Here is a 16,055-nt window from a genome sequence, read left to right as displayed (position 1 = left end):
CTGCCTTCAGGGAAATGGCCAGTAACGGAGCTGCTCACTTTATCAGAAAAAACACAGATCAAGATTTTTATGTAAGGTTTCCCAACTTATTAAAAAAAAAAAACAATACTGTAGGTGGCAAACAAAACACGTAACAAAACACACAACACAGGTTTGGCCTTTAGGCTTCAGTTAATCACTTCTGGTCTGACGGGTTGTTTCCACTGTACAGAAATCAGAGCGTCATCATCACAACAAAAACAACCACCACCACCACCTAGCTTCTATTAAGTACTTACACATTAGCCACTAAGCTAAGAGTTTTACCCAGGTTATCTCAATTCACCTTCACCAACCCCTGAAGTTCTATCATTATTCCCCCTTCCCTAGGTAACCGTCCCCTTGGTAACCACCCCCTCTCCTTGGTAGCCAACCCCCCACCCCTCCCCCAGGTCACACGGCCAGAAAGGGGCCATGCCAGGGTACAAATGTGTGCAGTATAACTCCATAGCCTACTGTGTGCTATACTTCTTAAAAGTTTCAAATATATTTTTAAAAACCTCCACTGTTTGTACTTGCATTTCTTCAAAGATAAAATGAAGGAATTGTACCAACTTATTTCTCAGGTCCTTTTTAGTTCTCAAATTCAATAGTTCTGACTCTGTAACACAACTTTTGGTTGCACTGCAATGTAGGTATTTAACACATATCAGCTGTGAATGCCCTGATAAGAACAGTGTGATCAAAGGAAAGGAATGAATGAATGCTCATTAAATAGTCTTTCTGAAAAGGCAGCAAAGACATAAAATTATAATAAAACTCTTTATCTCTACTGCTATAGAAATGACTTTTCCGTTTTACCTTTTGAAAGATGAGTAAAAGTGCTCAGAAATTCTTCATATGTTTGCTCATGACAATTAACAAACTTATCCAAGACTTCTTCAATTATTTGATCTTCATCCATGATCTCCACTGCTGATATCTGGCAGGCATTCCTATTCACAAGGGCACTTTATCTACAAAACAAAGAAACACGTGAGCTAGGCAGGTAGTACCAGCCTCTCTGAAAACACTCTACTGGGTAGGTGAAAGAATCCCAAGGGCCCCAGAGGACAGATCCACAGTTACTCCAGGAATAAGGTCTAGTTCAAGAGACCAGAATGTATTGATATCTTGGCTTCTGAACTACTATCACAATTTTATTTTTGCTTCAGTTTCCTCATTTCCATCTTCTCAGTTCATGTCTTTTCATCTTTGTACCCCAAATGTTTAACAGTTCAGGGAAGGACACAGAGCTGGCAGTCAATCAATATCAGGCTAAAATTACAGACATTCCCTGACTTACGATGATTTGACTTAAGATTTTTCAACTTGACCGATACTGTGAAAGCAACATGCTTTCAGTAGAAACCATACTTCAAATTTTGAATTTAGCCTTTTCCTGGGCTAATGATATGCAATCTCTCCCGTGGCGCTGGCCAGTGACAAGCGGCTACAGCACAGCCCCGAGCCAACCACTCTGTCACGAAAGTAAACAACAGATGCAGGGGCGTCCAGCATTTTGGCGTCTCTGGGCCACAATGGAAGAAGAAGAGTTGTCTTGGGCCACACGTTAAATACATTATGACAACTAATCACAAAAAAAAAATCTCGTGTTTTTTTTTTTAAGATTTCATTTATTTATTTTTAGAGAAAGAGGAAGGGAGGGAGAAAGAAAGGAAGAGAAACATCAGTGTGTGGTTGCCTCTCACATACCCTACCCTGTGGACTTGGCCTGCAACCCAGGCATGTGCCCTGACTGGGAATCGAACCAGTGACCCTTTGGTTTGCAGGCTAGCAATCAATCCATTGAGCCACACTAGCCAGGGCAAAAAAAAAAATCTCATAATGTTGTAAGTAAATTTATGATTTTGTGTTGGGCTGCATTAACAGTCATTCTGGGCTGCATGGGGCCCACTGACCGCAGGTTAGACACCCCTGATAGTATTAAATGCATTTCCAACTTACAGTATTTTTAGCTTACCATGGGTTTACCTGGATGCAACTGTATCATAAGTCAAGGAGCACCTGTACTCTTTCGAGTCGGTACTATATTCCATCATGGCTGGAAACTGGCATAACATTCATACAAACTTGCCCAGCTACTTTACCTCTGCCCTACAGGCATGGCTTCAAGTCCTTTCACCCTCCTGATCACAATACCTGGAAAAGGTTTCACACTGCCTCCATTCCTTTAAAAGAGCCCATCCAGGAAGGAAAATGAGACTCCACATACGGTGTGAATACAGTGAGATATGGCTAACTCTCATGTTCTAAATACTGCTCTCCGGCTATAGAGCTGAAGACCACGTTCACATGGCTGGCGGCCCCCCCACAGTGTCAGCACACTTACCACACAGCTAACTAAATGCCTGTCAGCTGAGGCATGGAGCCTCAGTCCTTGCACAGTTTGAACTTTGTTTTTACTCATGACACTTCACCTTGTTAAATTCCATTCATTCTGCATGAAATGTCAGCCTTACATAGCTTTGAGAAAATTGCCTATCTACAGAAAGCAGGAGAGCAATTACTGCCTAAGTAGCTAGTGTAATTCATGGGGGATAATAAAAAAGAGAGGTTCTCCACTACTGTGTAGCAGACACAGAAAGCACCAAGATTCTTATATTTTTGCAAAACAAGAATACAAATCTGTTACCTGTTATTAACTGTATTTATTTTGTACTTACCACAAAGTTCAGAAGCAAAAATAAAAATGTTTTCATGAGATGATAACCAACCTCACTTAGCGGCAAGACCTAATCTGAATCAACATAGTATTTGTGGCTTTGATTTATTTCACTCAGTGTAACTAGTCACACGCTTCCCTGCAGAAATACTAACTGGCTCGCTTCTGAGATGCTTTCCCAGACCCACTGCAGATTCTGTGTAATAAGTGGCATTTGCCCTGACTGCCTTTCTCAACTCCAAGAAATTCTGAATTCTGAAATACATCTGAAATACATCTGACCCCAAGGGCTTTAAATAAGGAATTGGGAAGCCATATGTGCCTGACAGGACCACTATGAGGATTTGATGAGTACACATGGCACCTCGAGAAATGTCAGCTGTGATGGTTCTGGTGATGGCCATAGCTCAGCCTCAGTATTCCACTCCCCCCTCTCGCCCCCCTCCTGCCGCCTACACAAAGACCTGTTTCAACTGTCACTCCTCTGACTTTGAAGGTGCTGCTGTTACCTTCCGATAAATCAAGATAATCCCTCATGCATTTCAACCCTAGATGAAACACGGTGTTGTAAAAGACCAAGTGGAAATAAAATGTGTGGCTTTGTACCACCTCAGAATGAAAGAGGCTGCTTCGGACTATTTGTACCTATTAACTAGATATAGGAAAAAGCATTTGTTAAGGTTTATGCAGATTTGCCTGTAACACTGCCAAGCTTTAGCAATCCAAGTTGAATCAATTATGCTTGCCGTTGCTAGATAAGAAGTGATAAGTAAATTCAAAGGTGGCTATTATTTCACTGTCAGTAAGACAAGTACTTAATTCCAAGAACATCGATGTCAATCTGATTTTCAGAATTGGACCCCAACAAAATTCAAACCCTGTATTATAGTAATCTCTTCCTCAGCCCACCTCGGGTAATCTTCAGCGAGCAAATGCCACACAGACGCAGTCACTTGTGTTTTGTCTTGCTGTAAATGTCTCCTTTAAGAGTGATCATAGAAATCCCTTTAAACTTCCTTTCCAATTCTCAAATTGGAGTAGTTTGAGTATTTAGCCATAACACCTGTCACATTTACTGAAGGCAAATAATTAACAGACTGTGCACAGCACAAATTCTAAATCCCTCAAGACCTTTACTTTTTTTTTATTCCTGCGATTAGCACAGTACAGGTGAGGCTCTGTTTCCGTTGACTTTTTTAAGACTTTTGGGAAGTCCAGTTTCACAGACTGCCACCATTTGAAGCATTTAACAAATGCTCACCTTCAAATTTAGAACTCGCGCTGTCTATAAAAGTACAAATAAGCTAATGTTAAAAGTCCCCAGGGTCTGACAGAGCAGATCATCCTTTACCAGACAGTCAAGTGGTTTATGCAAATCCTAGCGGTTTTCTAAAAGGAAGCAATGCTTTTTCAGTTACTAATTCATACGTGTTTGTGTTTTTATCATAAAGCGTTTTTTTCTAAAAGAAAGGAAAACAGAGACAGAGACTTGCCTGGATAACGAGATTCTTTGCTTTGGTTTGGTTTTTATGTTTTCAGACTTGGGGCTCCATGTGAAAGGCCAGACCATGATGACAAGTAAGAGTGTATAAATACCTACTGGCAAATCACAAGAAACACCTTCACCGTCAGAGCCCCCGCTGGAAACACGGGCAGAGTGCACGGCTCTGCTTGGACAACTCACAAACACAGTCACACGAAAACCACAGGCTTGGTTAGGAGCGGGGTTCTGCAGCTACTAAGTCACTGAGAGACACCAAGGGAATCACCTAACCTCCCTGGGGTCCTATTTTCTGCACCCACCCAAGCCATTTAGTGCTGGGTGGTCTCCGAAAGGGCAGTGCTAGGAATTATCACCACTGTTTTAGCACATCTTTGATGTTTATCTTCAGATCCCTGCTTAACGTAACTTAACCTCAACAAAACGCAGCTTCCACAGACGGGAGTGTGAAGCCTCAAGAAACGAGATGCCATGAGCCAGTCTCCTCTCAACGTGCAAATCCTGCGTTTTGACAGCACAGAGAGTTGTGTGCCCACAGAAAGGTTTAAAAAAAACTGGGAAGCTTAAGTACCAATGGTACTTAAAAAAATAAATAACACATTTCTAAGGAGTTGTGCAAGGCTATCAAAACCCACTTTCTCAAATCTTCACAGTTCTGCTCAACAAAAATCTCCTGCTGTGCTAATAAAACATGAGATGGGATATTACCAAAATAATTCTCCTTGCCTAAGGAAATGAAACCATCAACCGTGGTACTTCACGGAATGCGTCTCCTTTGATAGTCTGGAAAATGGACAAACCTCGGAAAGACCGAGTTGCACTGTAAGTGTGCTGGTTTATTTACATGATAGAAGAGACACGGTGTGAGCTTAATGATGCCTATTTTGCACCCTCTAATTTTTCCAAGGCTTTTAGATAACCTTAACAAGACAGAAAGAAGTCCAATGACAGAAGTTGCCACAAATGCTCAGAGTTGGGAGAAACCTAGACCATCTAGTCCAACCACAGCGAATAAATGAGTGAATCTGGGAAACCTGAGGTGGTTTTTGTCATCGAATGACTCCACTGATGAGGAACACTGTGTGGCCTTCATAGCACGCACATTAACCACGTGCTCATAATTGTGGGCGTCAGGGCGCCTGTGAAGGCAGCAGGGCATCCACGAAGGCAGCAATCTCCCCCTGGGTGGGTCCATCCCTGCCTCCCACTGCATTCTGGGTCCCAACGACGTTTTGCTTCAGACACTCACCAATACAAACAAGCAGACAAAGGAAAAGATACAAAGAATAAAGAGAAAGGCATAAGTACAAATCTTAACAAAAGAGAAAAGCATCTCAACTCCTTTATTCTTTTAATAGGGATGAGATTTTAAAAAACACACACCTACAACTCTAACGCCAAAGAATACATGGTACTTCAAGTCATAAGCTCCTCCAGCAAACTACTCTAACACTTAAAAGGCATGGAGCTTTTCATCATCACCCAAAAGCGTTGATGGCATAAGCTCCTATACTTCCACATAAATTCTCCAAGGTGCACCGCAGCAAGCGTTAACGGGAGCACTCGGAGAGAGGTGGGAGAGGCGTGGGATTACTGGTGACTACAGCGCTTCGGAGAAGGGGAGGTGTGTCGTCATCCCTGCAGAGGTCTCACTGGTAGGCGTGTCTCAGCTACACATTTTTCCTTGACAAAATCTCATCTTAAGGAAAAGAAAAGAAGACACCCATTCTAAAAACACCACGTAATAAAAAATGGGGACGCACTACATGCTTGAACTTCACGATAGCATGAACAGAGATGCTATCGTGAAGTTTGCCTGAACAGAAACAGATCTAGCTGCCTCTCCTAAAGATTATAATCTGCGTATTCAATACAGGACTTCATTTTAGTAACAGGAATGACTATGGTGACGTGTTTCATGATGAGCAACCGGGAATGGAGTGAAAGCATTTTGAATAAAGGATGTAATAACAAGAATAAAAACATATCAAGGCAAAATAGTGGGCTTTCTAAAGGGAGCAGGGAAAATATATAGGCAATCTTTAGGACATGGGACTAGACCAAAAGTTCTCAGACTTGACACCAAAGTATGATCTATAAGAGGACAAATTGATCAATGAAGCCTCAGCACAATTAAAAAATTTGCTCTGTGAAAGATCCTGTTAAGATGAAAAGAAAAATTAAAGACTAGAAGCAAATATTTACAAATCCCAGATTCAATAAAGCAGTGGCATATGGAATATATAAAGAACTCTCAAAACTCAACATTAAGGAAAAATCCAATTTAAAAAGGACAAAAGACACACACAGACATTTCACCAAAGAGGATATATAAATGGCAAATAATGTCATGAGAAGATACTCAATATCATTAGCCATTAGAAAAATGCAAATTAAAACCACCATTAAAGACTTACTAGAAATGGCTAAAATGAAAAATTGTGATAACATCAAATGCTGGTGGGGATGCAGAAAAACTAGAAAACTCATACACTGCTGGTGGCAATGCAGAGTGATGCGGCCACGCTGACAAACAGTTTTCCAGGTCCTTGCAAACAAAACTAGAAACTGACTTACCATACAAACTAACGAGTGCACTCTTTTCATTTATCCCACAGAAATAAAGAATTATTCGCATGCAAGAACCTGTACACAAGTGCTCATAGTAGCTATATTCGTAAAAGTCAAAAAGAGAAAACTACCCAAATGTCCTTGAATGAGTGAATAAATAAACTGTGGTACATCCTTACCGTGGAATATTACTAGGCAATAAATAGGAACAAATGATTGATTTATTCAATACCTTGAATATACTCAAAGAAATGATGTGGAGTGAAAAAAACACCAATCTCAAAAGGCTATGTGTTTACTGCATGGTAACATTCATGAAATGACAACTATAGAGGCAAAGAACAGATTGCTGGTTGCAGAGGAAGGGAGGGGTGGGTGTGAATACAAATGGGGTATAACATGCAGTGGAATCTTGTAGTGGTGTCACAGCTGAGAACCTTGATTATGGTGGTGGTTACGCAAGGCTCCGTGCGATCAAGTTGAACCACTCACACATACAAATGAGTGTAATCTATAACTGGTGAAATCTTAATATCCTCTGCGGGATCTACCAACAACAGTTTCCCCAGTTTTAATACTACAAGTACACAAGAGGTTAACATCACAAAAGACTAGGCCAGGGGTACATGGAATCTGCCCATTTCTTTGCAACATCGCGTGAATCTATCCAGTGAATCTATAATTATTTCAAAATTAAAAGTTTAGAAAAAGAGGGAGGAGACGCAGAAGAAGTGCAAGCCAGTTAAGGCAAAAGAGATGTAGGAAAAGAAAAAATTATCGCTAAAAGTTTTACCCAGAATGTTAGAACTCGGGCGTGTTGATTGCTTTCCCCCTGCAGAAAGCTCTGGGGGGTGGGAATAATACTAATCTATAAAATTACATGTTTAAGCAGAAACTTTCCTCTTGAAAAATTTGCTTCCCTTCCCTGCTCATTCATCCAAGCTACTGTAATGAGGTTTCTTGAGGCTATCACTCATTAAGCCTTGCTGTTCATCAGCAGATTGTATGAAATCAATTTTATTTCCCCAAAATAATACTCTTCCCCCAAGCTGTTTAAGTCAATCCAGAAATATCTGCATTGACTCACTGAGGCGGGTCAGCTGAGTATCAGACTGTTTTCAATTACACAGTTATTCATTCCATTAAACAAGAAAAACACAAAATGTTAAGCACACAAACAAACTTCCTCTCCCTGCTCACTCCCTGCCATTCTGTAAAAAACAGACCACCTGTGGACATGGACTCTGAAGGATAAATCCGTAAGACAAACTTCAAAAAATCCATTGGTTTTGAAATCAGGAGGAATACCTTTTCACCACCATTTTTGTTTCTCTTATTTGCTTTTTTGAAAAATTTATAGAGTTGTAATCACAAGTGAATACCCTATCTTCAACGCGTAACAAAACTCCTTCATCATTTGACATGACAGTACACAAATACCAACCATATTCAGACCGATCTCCTACCTTCGGAAGTGTAATCAACCACATCAATTAGTTATGTTCAGTAACAGTGGGCGTTTCAGTCAACACTCTTTCAAAGCCCCTGACAAAGCTGAGAATCCACAAGACAGTAGTTTCCGAGTCCACTTTATAGCTCTATAATCATGCAATAATACTGCAATCATTAAAGGCTTATTAATTCATTATAATCACACCTCCACGAGGGATGCAATGTCCCATTAATGCTTCTTTTATCAGTACTGCGTAACAACTGTAACACAAAGGCATCCACTCTTAACTAAAGTTATCCCCTTCCCTCCAGCTTGCTGAGCCTGTCAGCCACCTGCACAGCACACAGCACTTTTACGGCGCCAGAAAGCCTGTCTTAAAGCAAACCTGCACAGCTAGTCAGAAGCAGGTGTAGACCCACCCAACTAAATCAACTCAGCTTGCAGGAATTCATTTCTACATGTGTCAAAATGCCATAACTTGCAAATAAAATCGACCTTTTCATTTGACATTATCTTCAAAGAAGTGAGATTTTAAAGAAGTATTTCCCAACTACTTTTAATGCTAAATTCTTAAGAATGTGAAATTATAAATGGGTTTTAAGAAGTAATGCAGTAGTTTCCCAGTTCCCAATTACTCTCAGCGTTTTTATTTGCAATTTTGCCTCAATGTACACAACACACACACACACCTTTTTTCACCAACCTGGTTTCTATACTCAAAGGTAGAAATCAAAAACACAAATTCCCTTCACTAAAAGTAAAAATCTTCCCTGGCTGGCGTAGCTCAGTGGATTGAGCACGGGCTGCGAACCAAAGTGGCACAGGTTCAATTCCCAGTCAGGGTACATGCCTGGGTTGCAGACCATGACCCCCAGCAACCGCACACTGATGTTTCTCTCTCTCTCCCTCTATCTCCCTCCCTTTCCTCTCTAAAAATAAATAAATTTTTAAAAAATCTTTTAAAAGAGTAAAAATCTTAAGTGAATTTTTTATTATTACAACATTGTAAAACACTTCTGAAATTTTCCCCCATTTAACTCCAGAGCAAAGACTGCACCTTAAATCAGAAAGCACAGAACACAGAAAAATACCAGTGATTCTGGCCAGGTGGCCATATTTAATTAATTGCTTTAAATAAAAAAATGACAAGTCACTTGTCATGTTCTCTTGACAATCCATCACTCTAACCGTAGATTGTTCCTGTCCACACATTTCCTTTTCCTTCCTCTTTCTCTTCTCTGCCAGTGTCCGTTGTGGCTCCTATATTGTGGGATCCACTCAACCAGCCAAAAGTCTCCCTTTCCTATACTATTCATATTATTTTCTTAAAAGTCAGCCTATCCAAATGCTATGAAAACTTGCCTCTGATCTTACTTCAAACACTAATGAACTCACTGAGCAACAATGTAATTTAAGTTGTTTTTCCGTGTATAAACAGGCACTGGACTTCCCCATAAACACTGTCTGAGTCCACAGAAGGGTGTCCTCCCCCGCTTCCCCTCAGCCCACCAGGTAGCACACACATTGCCAAATGTGTTGCTAATTTCCAGCTTCTTCAGGAGACAACTAACATGTTCAGCCACAAGCTGCCTGCTTCTGATGTGGGTAAAATGCAAAGGCTAAAGCACTCACTCACACCACCTACCCATGGTGTCTACGTTGCGTTTCTTATTTTATATTTACTGTGGTGATTGATATCCAGTATGCCAACTCTAGGAGAGCTGCCAGTGATGCTAGAAATTCGACTACCCTAATCATTATATAACACCATAAAAAGGTTAGGGAAATAATCCAATATTCTTTTGCAGACAAAAAAAATCATTCTGTAAGTAATTAGAAAAGATGATGATGCTTTTTTAAAGGATGAACATTTCAAATGAGAATCAGCCAAACAACTAAGCTACTCATCAATTTTTCTTAAATCAACCCTGAAAATATATTTTAAAATTTTTCAAAAAAAATGAAAATAGTCACTTATACAAGTAAATTTATAGCACCGTGATATTTAGACAGGATTATCTGAGTACACTCTTTATACCAGATACTCACAATCCATTCATTCTCACAGTAAGGCAGGTACTGTCCCTGTTTGGGAGATAAGGAAACAACTTCAAAAAGGTCACCCAGCCGCAGAGCGAGACCCCAGTCCAGGGCGGTCTGCCTCTGAGCGCTGCTTTCCATCCCCTAAGCCACATGGGAACGGATTAAATGGCCAGCAATAGTAGATGGTCAGATAAATTATGTTATGTTTACTTAATGAAATTTTATTAAAATTATAAAAGTAAAAATAAAGTATATACTTCACTGTCTATATAAAATAATGTTCTATTAAACATTAAAACAAATTTTAAATACATTCTTATTATAACAAAGCCAAAATGTATATAGATTTGGATAAACATTAGAATATGGCACAAAGAAATGAAAAATTTTATGGTTAGGTGATAGGTTTAATGGGTTAATATATATTTTTCTTGATGTAACTGTTTTCAATAAGTTGGTTTTAAACTATGTCAGCAACAGTAATCAAGACTGTGCTATTGGTGAAAGAACAAGCAAATGGGTCAATGGAACAGAATAGAGAGCTCAGAAATAGACTGACGCAAATACAGTTCATTGATCTTTGACAAAGGAGCGAAAGCAATATCCAATGTAGCATAGATAATCTTTTGAACAAATAATTCTGGAACTGGACATCCACATGCAAAAAAATTAATCTCACCACAGACCTTACACCCTTCACAAGAACTAAATCTAAATGGACCACAGAGCCAAACGTAAAACGTAAACCATGAAGTTCCTAGGAGATAACACGGAAGAAAACCTAGATGTCCTTGGGTATGGTGACAACTTTTTAGACACAGCACTAAAGATATGATCCATGAAAGAAATAACTGATAAGATGGACTTCATTAAAATTAAAAACTTCTCAACCTGGTTGGTGTGGCTCAGTGGACTGAGTGCCGGCCTGTGAACCAAAGGGTCGCTGGTTCGATTCCCAGTCAGGGCACACGCCTGGGTTGCGGGCCAGGTCTCCAGTAGGGGGCACAGGTGGGAGGCAACCACACATTGATGTTTCTCTTCCTCTCTTTCTCCCTCCCTCCCCCCTCTCTAAAAATAAATAAACAAAATCTTTAAAAAAACAAACTTCTGCTCTGTTGAAAGGCACTGTGAAGAGAATGAGAGAGAAGCCACTAAGAAAAAATATTTGCAAGAAACATCTCATAAACAACTATTATCCAAAATATACAAAGAACACTTAAAAATCAAAATAAGAAAACAACTCAATTTAAAAAATGGGCTAAAGACTGTAACAGACACCTCCACGAGGAAGATAAACAAATGACAATAAGCACATGAAAAGATGCTCCACCTCATATGTCATCAGGGAAAGGTGAATGAAAACAATGAGATACCAGCCCTGACCAGTGTGGCTCAGTGGGTTGGATGCCATGCTGCAAAGTGGAAGGTCGACAGTTCGATTCCCAGTCAGGGCACAGGCGTGGGTTGTGGGTTCAGTTCCCAGTAGGAGGATGTCCAAGAGGCTACTATTCAATATTTCTCTCCCTCCCTTTGTCCCTCCCTTTCCCTTTCTCTAAAATTAAACAAATAAAATCTTAACAAACAACAGCAACGAATACCACTCTACAACTGTTTGAATGGCCAAAGCCCGGAACACTGACAACACCGAATATGGTGAGCAGGGACGGGTAGTAACAGTAACTCTCATGCACGGCTGGTGGGAACTCAAAATCACACAGCTGCTCTGGAAGACAATTTGGCATTTTCATACAAAATGAAACGTACACTCACCATGATGCATCAATCACACTCCTTGGTATTTACCCAAAAGAGCTAAAAATTTATGGCCACACAAAAACCTGCACATGGATGTTTGCAGCAGCTTTATTCATAACTGCCCAAACCGGGAAGCGACCATGATGCCCTTCGGTAGGAAAGTGGATAAATAAACTGTGGTCCATCCAGATAATGGAATACTGCTCAGCACTAAGAAGAAATGAGCTATCAAGCCAGGAAAAGACACAGAATGACTTTAAATGCATATTACTAAGTGAAGGAAGCTATTCTGAAAAGGCCACATACTGAGTGATTTCAACTACAGGCATACCTCATTTTATTGCACTTCACTTCATTGTGCTTCACAGATGTTTCATTTTTTTTGCAAATTGAAGGCAAGAGCCTCCACCAGCAAAATGATCACGACAGACTTTATTGTGAAACTCACCTTATTACAGTGGTCTGGAACTGAAACCACAATCTCTCTGCGATGTGCCTGTGTGTAGCACTCAGGGAAAGGTGAAACTATGGAAAAGGTAAGAAGAGGCAGGGGGAAGGGAGAAAGGGATGCGTAGGCAGAGTGCAGAATATTTTTAGGGCAGTGAACCTACTCTATATGATACTATAATTGTAGATAAGGGTCATGTCACATTTGTCCAAACTCGGTGACTATTCAACACCAAGAGTGAAAGACGCTATGGACTCTGGGTGACGGCAAGGTGTCGAGGTGTCGGTGGAGGCTCGTCACCATAACAAATGTGCCCCTGGCGGGGGATGCTGACAGTGGTGGGCCCATGTAAAAGTAGTGAGAAATCTCTGCAACTGCCACTCGATTGTGCTGTGAATCTAAAAGTGCTCTAAAAAATAAAATCTATTCAAAATCAAGTCAACTCTTACCACCTTTGGTTTTCTCTTCCTTTGATGACGAAGCTTTGGGGTGGGAGTAGGAGAGGCCACCCACACAGTTTTTGTTATCAACACCACTGGGGAGTATCCCCCTTGGCTGAGCACTCTAGAGAGTGTCGCATTTAATCATTTGCAACAATCTTCTGAGGTATATACTATTTGTCCTATTTCAGAAACTAGGGGCATGAGGCTTAGGGAGTAAGTTGCATCCACCTGGAAAATGGCCAAGCCGCCAGAGAAAACCAGGTCAGCTTGACTCCAAAGCCCACTGTCTTAATCATCCCACAGTACAATGTTACACAGCAGCTGCCTGGCGTCAAGTGAGTGACAGACCTCCAAGTGCTAGCACACCTTCTGAGCCTTGTGTTAAAGAAAATGAGACAGGGAACAATTCAAAGTCAAATGACTGCCAACGGTATTAGTGGTCTCTGCTTTAGGAAAAATAATTTCCCGTTTGATTCATAATAGTATGTCCCTAAATCATAGCAATTACATTCATTTCCTTCTGCTTTTCTAAAATAAAACTATATTAACAAAACTATAAATAAGATTTTAACCAAGCTTTTCTTCTGTCTTTACAGATGAACATGGACTGCATTTCCATCCTTTGCCAGTAAGGAAATAGTTAAGTCTTGAGGGTACACCCTAGTGGATATCTCCCTCAACCATCTAAAGAAAAAAAAAAAGTCACAGTCGGTTACTCCGTTAGATCCGAGTTCACTTGAACATCTGCAGGCACACTTACATACTCTGTTTACCGTCGGCCCTCGGCTTGCCACGGTCAAAGTGGGCAGTCAGTGAATCTTCCCCCAGTGCTGCTGACATTTAATACCTGGTTCAGCGGCAAAGATTCAGAGAGGGTGAGCAGCCCTTCTGGCATTCAGGTAGGTCCAACGCCTTCATTTCTACCAAAGCTAAAAGACGGGGCCTGTGTTTGTCAGCGTTAAGGGAAAGACCCATTCAGCAGTGTGTTGATTAACAGACGGACTAGACGTCCAGACGGGGAAGGGATGATGTAGAATCTGGAAACGCTGGGGCTTTCTGGTCTCAAGCTGCTTCAAGGATGCTTCTCTGGCCTAAGTGTCCAAGGACAGACCTAAGTCTTGTTTTACTGCCAGGAAAAAAAAAATCAAATAATGTATTGATTTTTTATACAGGTTTAATGTATTCCTTAAACCTGATTAACCATGCAAGATATGGTTAATTCATGCACTAAATGACTGCAGTTACCTGAGGTTACCTGCTATTTTGGAGCAATCAGGAAAACACTGGCAACACTGATCAGTAGTTTTCATGCTTCGGAGTACAGTACTCTCCCTGGGAAGGAAAAAGAGTCAGTTCAGACACAGGAAACTACAAGCCCAGACCTCACACTATTAATGCTCTTTTGATTCTCAACTACACCCTAGCTTCACAGTGTGCATAAATGAAAATCTCCCGCTGAGAAATGTTAGCATGGGGTTGGAGAAATTGTATAAATTTATTGAGCCTATATTTCTGTCTTTTGAAAAGAATCTTTAATGCATTGACTTTGAAACTTCCTTCAGTTGAAGAACTATCTTCTTTTTCAAAACCTGCCTGTTTTTATCTAGCCTATTTAAAGAAAGCATATTATTTTAATTCTAGAATAACCTTTTAAAAACTCTTACCAAAAAAAGGTGTGACATGTAGTCATATGAAAACACGGAAAACACACAATTTAGTTTCTCCTTTAGTGAAAACATATTTAAGTTAATAGAGCAACATTTCAAAAACTAAATAAACACTGGAAAATAATGTAAAAACACTTTCAGTGTTCCTGTTTATTCTTTAAATATACAAGTCATAAGTCATCTGGTTTAATACGGGTCACCTAAAAAATTAAGTACACAAATATTTGAACTGTGTTCCAAGAGGAGATAATTTGTCTTAACAGTAATAGCCCTTAGCACTGTTTTAGGTCCCTGAACTTATGGGATGTGCCAACAGCAGGGCATCACTGGGAGAACAGGTCAGAAATCTTTAGGGATCCAAGCTAAGCTACAAAACACAGGTAGTGCTGCTTACACCCTGCCCATCAACGTGCTTCTGTTTAATCGGCCATAATCGTGTTTTCACTTATGAGAAGCCAATATCCCAATGACAACCTTAACATGAAGCCAACGGGCTGCAATGCAAACATTTTTTTTTCAAAGCTTGCTGTTTAAAAGCAAGTGTTCCTTGGGATTGTGCACCTGAAACCTACACAATGTTGTTAACCAGTGTCACCCCAATACTTCAATAAAAAGGAAAAAAAGTCAGTGTTCTTGGTGTACGTTCACCCTGGATGGGTTCCTCTACATCCCAGTAATGGTCTCTGTGAGTGTCTAAAACAAACAGGCTTTGGCTTTGGCACTCCCTCTACCCAAAAGTGGGCGATTCTCTGACAATCGCCACACAGCATGCTGAGTGTATCCCTTATGGTGTGCATTTACTGAATTGAGAGTCAACAACATTTCTTTTCAGTTCCTATGGAAAGCATTTTCTCAGATGCACAGATGCCTTTTCTTATGCATACTTGGACAAGCCACAGAAAAAGAATATACAAACACTTGCCCACGGTATTTCGAAAGCAGAGCAAGCTGCCAAGCCTACAAACCAGTACGGTCTGAGGAAGAGAGAGGCTGGCTTTCATAACTTGACTAATAGTCCCTCTCACTCACCATTCATTTCTCACTTGCTTTAATAACCCATAAGATGATTATTGAAATATCATATCTTGAAGATTCTCCCAACTAACATTAGTAAGTAGAAAAGATATTTAGCAATTAATTACATCTGTCTACAGAAGTGCTTCGAGGCAAAAAGCCGCACCAAGATCTCCTTAGACTGACCATAGATCCTATCTGGTCCAAGGAATCTTTGCAGGGGGGATAAAAATATAGTATTAACATTTAATGAATACTTATCATATGCCAGCCACTGTGCTATAAGATTCACATACACAGGGATTCACCTTATCCCATATATTTTTCAAAACAACCCAAGGAGTAGTTATTAATATTGTCCCCCATTTTACAGATAATAAAAAAACAGGAGAAAATAACTTGTCTGAGATGGTAACAGAGCAACTAAGTTTTAAAGCCCAGACTTGGACTCAAGAC

The 16,055-nt window shown here is 40.3% G+C and overlaps 1 protein-coding gene across 5 annotated transcripts in view; it reads right to left on the bottom strand.

The window, feature by feature from the left end:
• Window positions 1–16,055, bottom strand: part of IFTAP (intraflagellar transport associated protein) — a 57,276-nt gene that overhangs the window by 39,608 nt on the left and 1,613 nt on the right. The window contains exons 3-4 of one of the 5 annotated variants that reach the window (XM_036029258.1): window positions 14,164–14,246; window positions 841–995 (exon numbers count right to left, since the gene is read on the bottom strand). In XM_036029258.1, the coding sequence (XP_035885151.1) occupies window positions 841–943 (103 nt within the window). In that variant the 5' untranslated portion in view covers window positions 944–995; window positions 14,164–14,246. Of the gene's footprint in view, window positions 1–840; window positions 996–5,716; window positions 5,906–14,163; window positions 14,251–16,055 lie in introns of those variants that run through there. The other 4 variants (XM_036029259.1, XM_036029260.1, XM_036029262.1 and 1 more) reach the window with 4 other exon arrangements.

This window comes from Phyllostomus discolor, chromosome 6, assembly GCF_004126475.2.
Source record: "Phyllostomus discolor isolate MPI-MPIP mPhyDis1 chromosome 6, mPhyDis1.pri.v3, whole genome shotgun sequence".
NCBI classification, from domain to species: domain Eukaryota; kingdom Metazoa; phylum Chordata; class Mammalia; order Chiroptera; family Phyllostomidae; genus Phyllostomus; species Phyllostomus discolor.
This window is presented reverse-complemented; position numbering and strand designations above follow the sequence as displayed.